The following is a 5,188-nucleotide window of genomic DNA, read 5'->3' on the forward strand; positions in this document are numbered from 1 at the left end:
TATGATTTGTGAATCACTTGATGTTCATATTCATATTTCTACTCCTTTAGGTGATTTTGTGGTTGTTGATAGAGTCTATTATTTTTGTGTGGAGACTTTTATGGGGTATAAAATCTTGATAGACTTGGTGATCTTTGACATGGTTGATTTTGATGTCATTTTGGGGATGATTTGGTTGTCTTCATACAATGTTGTTTTAGACGATCATGCCAATATAGTTTTCATATCTATGTCAGGGATGTCTGGGCTTGAGTGGAAGGGTAATTGTAGTTCTACTCCTAAAAAAATCATATCTTTTATTTGTGCCAAAAGACATTAGAAGTGTTGTAACCACATTTGAAAAATTATTCTAGATGAGTCTAAAAAGGAATATCATTTATGAAGTATCATTTATATTATGAGATGTTGTACAATGCTGTGGTGTGGATGAGAAACTTTGGGTCTATTTAGAGTTTGGTCCTCTACTAAACTTTTGATAAAACATGAGAACAAAGTGAGAAGCCCAAAAGAAATGTTGAGCGGCCCAAGATAGTTTGTCAAATCGGGTCAATCCAATCCCACCCAGCTGATGCCACGTGGTTGTCATTTGAAAGGCAAAGTCTTCTTTTACTTTGTTTACTCCGACAAAGTTCTAAGAGCGTTACACTATTCATCTTCTTTACTAGCTACTGAATCATTGTTTCTTCAACTCTCTCAATTGTATCATCGTCATCTGTCCTGAGGATATTGATCTCTATATCATGTCAACAAAGGCAAAGCTACAAATATAACTACATTTATCCATCTCCAACTTCAATTTATCTTAAAGGTAAACAAACAATTACTCTGTCTTCACTAGGAAATAAAATCAAACACATCATTTTAGTGTCTTCTTTCTCATTTGGAAGATCATTTAAACGATTTTTTTTTGTAAGACTTTTCAATGGAGAATCTACCAGAGTCACCATTTTCTGAATCAACATTGGGATCATCGTCATCATCGCCATCACAGAAAAATCCTAATGACTTGAGTGCTCTGACTCCAAATCAGTTGGTGCTATTAATCCATGATGCTAGTCTTCGTGAAGAGGTCATGCATCACCTCTGCAAGGTATATGGCACATTTAATTTTTAAAATATTTTTATTATACGGTCTATTTTATGTAAGTGTTAATTTTTGTATATATGTTTGTTATGTATTGTTGTTTTCTACTTGATAGTCGTTCGATGGGAGAGATAGAGAGGCAAAAAAGTTCATCGATCGTTGATTTTTTTTTTGAGATGTTTTTTTAATGGACATTAGATTTCACAATGAATGAACTTTTGTTAGTGGTCTTTATAGAAATTATGATGATATGATTAGTTTCTCTTTCTATATTATAAGAAATATGTCATATTTACCCAAAATGGGCATGATGTAGAATTCAACATGACCCCAATTTAACATTTTATTTGAAAATCAAATTTTGACACGTATGTTGCACGTGTATTATTCGATACTGATTAGTGCAAACTTCTTAAAACATTAGAAATAATATTTGAATAATTGTGTGATGAATTGGACAAAATTGAAAGGGAAGGATGCATTCTCAAATTCATAAATAGTACAATCGATCGATATTTATTATCGCTATAAAGTACAATCACACCACAAATTTCATTCAAATGAAGTTTAAATGATCCCCTTCATTTTCTCTCATTAAAGAAAAAGTAATTCTTATTTATTGAATTATAATAAAGATATACACCATATTTTTAGGAAAAATAATGTAATGAATGTTTTCTTGTTCCAAGATCATACAAAATGTATGTACTAATTGAAAGTCAACAATTTTATCTATCTATCGCAAATTGTAATGGAATTACATTTATTAGAGTAGTATACTATTTTTAAGTCCTTATTAATTAGTGCTAATTTCGTTTAGTATTTTACTTAATTTATTTATTAATCCTACGCTTTACCAATTTTAATTATACATTTAATTTGTTTTCAACTTACATATAATTCATCCACTTTGAATATGTTCAGATTCGTTGTTTAAAAGTAATTGATAAGCATCGAGTATTGAGTTTGGTCCCCGCTAAACTTGTGATACAACATGTGCCCAACATGAGAAGCCCGGAAAAATGTAGAGAAGCTCACGATATGAGCAGATCAGTGTCTGAAGCAAACAAAAAGATTTTAACCGTTTTATTATTGGGTTATCGGTTCTTAACGGTTGGGGTATTTTTAACAGGTTAACCGATAATCGATAACCTCATAGAAAGTCACTTTATCTTCTTTTAGAACCTCAAAGTCACTCAACTAAGGATTCTTCTCATTGAAAGTCACTCATTTTCTTCTTTTATAACCTCAAAATCACTGAACTACGGATATAAAAGAAAGTTGACTTTCTCATAAAAAAACTTAATTGAGTAACCATCTTAGAAATATTCTAATCTAACTACTGATTTGTGTTAGATTGACCTCACAACCGAATTTTATTTGAGAGGAAGTGCACAAATAACCAATTTGAGGACCCTTATTTTTGTTATAAAAAGACAGTTCTGAACTTGTAAGTTAAGCAAAATTGTTGCTCTAATATTATCAAAATTAATTTTCATGTTAATTAGTTAAACATAAATTGTTACTCTTCAAAAGTACTGATAAGCATTTCTGACAAACAAGACTTTTCATTTTAAACATTTGGCAAAACAAATTTTAGTCCTTTTTTAATCTTCTGACTGAGTTGGTGACTTTTGTTATATATTTCAGAAGAAAGATTCATGCAGAGTTCTAGCTCTGCTGTTGTGGAACAACTTCAATACAGTTTACATGCTTTTGCTGGTATACCTCTTTTTAATTTTTGCGGTTTTATATTCTGTTGGATAATTTTAAATTGAATTTTTATGGACCTCTCGTTTAAAAGTTTAAGATGTTACAGAGAGAAATTTTTTGATACCATACATGTTAAATTATGTGAAATCTAATCGGAAACATATCAAACACTCGCATTTTGATGTGCAAGAAGTTATCAATGCGCGCGTAATAATATTTGTCTTATGAATTTCAGGAAGTCACATCAGCGTATAGGAAGTTTTCACCCTCAATGCTATCTATGAGGGAAGCAACTCGAGTTTGTTGTGCTCTTGCTTTGTTTCAGGTCAGTAATATACCATCAAAATAGTGTGCTATAATTTGTGGTATAATGTTCTTCATATTTAACTTCCTGTGACACATTTTCTTAGTAAAGAGTTGTAATGCAATTTTTGTGTCTTACAACCGATAAGTGTGTGCACAACATGTAATTTTTATGGTTATATTCTTCAGGTTTTGGCTAATAACCCAGAAACAAGAAGGGGCCTCATAAAAGGTAATGTCAGTTCTTGAAATGACACCAATTGAAATGAAATTTATGCGAAACTACTCGATAGAGTGAATAAAGTTTCTGTAAGAATTCTTTTTACTGTTGTGTGAGAAACAATTTACTGTTCTAGTAATTTCATTTTGCAGCTAAAATACCATGTTATTTCTATCCATTTCTCAAGCCTTGTGAGGATCATGATGAGCCTTTGGAGCATGTGAGGATCACTACCTTGGGTGTTCTCGGTGACCTGACAAAGGTATCCGTCCATTTGAACAGATATACACACACGCGTTCTCCATTTGTGGAAGTGCTACTTCATGATTCTGATATTTTACTTGCTGGTGCAGTTTGATGATCCATATGGATCACATGCCCTTCATCTCTTCTTGGAATCGGAAGTGGTGCCTTTGTGCCTGAAGTGCATGGATGCATGTGACGAAATGTCACGGAAGGTTAGTCCATTCTGTTTTATTAATAGTGTTTCTGAATTACTTCACCGGTTTATGATGATATTCTGTTTCTTGGATCTCATATGAAATGAATGTTGTACCTCCACAGCTTGCAACTCTCATAGTTATGAAAATTCTGACGCAAGAGAGGGGACTGACCTATTGTTGTGCTACACCTGAACGCTTCTTCGCGATAGTACAGGTCTTGAGACGAGTGGTTGAGAAACTTTCTCCAAAACCTTGTTTGCTGCATCTAGTATATGTGATACAGTGTTATCTATGTCTTTCAAAAATATTAAGGTTCATGGGGTAAACATTCTCGTCCCTGCTGCTCAAGTTTCATGATTGTGATTTCTCTCTATCAACTATCTCTCTTGGATTTATTGTTTGATCAACCTTCACAATGCAGGCCATGTGATGCATTCGTAAGACAAATTCCTCCTCAGCTATTTGACAACACCTTTAGGCGCACTCTTCTTGTGAGTTTCATCTGCTCTCCTTTACTGTTACAAAAACTAGTCTTGTTACTTTAGTGTTACAAAAAGTTGGTTACTTTACTCTTAAAAAAAAAAATTGTGACTAAGTTTAGTGACCATCGATAAATCTCTTTTGTATCGATAAAAAAATATAGATCTTTTCAACTACTGTTACAGCTTCATGTGTATAATTGTAAGCTTTTGTATGTCTTTGCAGCATGACCACGAAGCTTCGTGGATGTTGCAGGTGCTACATCTCAATATTTATGGATGTCTATATTTTCCACCAATTGAAGAGAGAAAAAAGATTGCAAAGAAGGCTGCATCAAGTTATGCATCAAGTTCTGCATCAAGTTCAAAGGGTAAGGGAAAGGGAAAGAAGTGAACTTGTTCTGTAGGAAAAGACAGCAAATAATGACCTCGGTAGAGGGAAGAATGTTTTAAGTTAACTGTTCAACTTTTAAAAGCTCGAGAACGTTTTGAGCCTCGTTAAGACTGATACTTTTGCTTTATTGTGTACTGAATGGTTGCTTTGTTGTGTACTGAATGGTTTGCTTTGTGTGTACTGAATGGTAGCTTTGTTCAGCTGAAATGAAGTTATCTGTTGTTTCCTGTATTGCAACTTTGTCAATGTCTTTCTTTCACGGTATATTTATGCTTTATTTGAGCCGAGGGTCTATTGGAAACAACATTTCTACCTTCACAAGGATAAGATCTGCGTACACACCATCCTCCTCAGATCCCATTTGTGGGATTAAATTTGGTACGTTGTTGTTGTTATTGTATGTTGCATGCATCCTACGCTTAATTAAAAAATACTCATTCAGTTATATGTACTACAAAAGGCTGCCATTGTGGTCATATATAACTCACTGATAGAGATGTGTTAGAGAAGGCTTTCGGGCTAGGAAATGAGAAACAGCCATATCCAGGGCCA

General features: G+C 33.5%; 1 protein-coding gene across 1 annotated transcript; it reads left to right on the plus strand.

Annotated features, from left to right (window-relative positions):
- Window positions 1-787: 787 nt before the first annotated feature.
- On the plus strand, window positions 788-4,120 carry LOC102599706 (cell differentiation protein RCD1 homolog). The gene is made up of 8 exons (XM_006367845.2): window positions 788-1,090; window positions 2,735-2,806; window positions 3,033-3,122; window positions 3,290-3,332; window positions 3,473-3,582; window positions 3,674-3,778; window positions 3,885-3,977; window positions 4,076-4,120. The coding sequence occupies exons 1-8, from the start codon at window positions 923-925 to the stop codon at window positions 4,118-4,120; spliced, it is 726 nt and encodes a 241-aa protein (XP_006367907.1). The 5' UTR covers window positions 788-922.
- Window positions 4,121-5,188: the final 1,068 nt, after the last annotated feature.

This window comes from Solanum tuberosum, unplaced genomic scaffold (genome assembly GCF_000226075.1).
Source record: "Solanum tuberosum cultivar DM 1-3 516 R44 unplaced genomic scaffold, SolTub_3.0 scf01086, whole genome shotgun sequence".
In the NCBI taxonomy this organism is placed as follows: domain Eukaryota; kingdom Viridiplantae; phylum Streptophyta; class Magnoliopsida; order Solanales; family Solanaceae; genus Solanum; species Solanum tuberosum.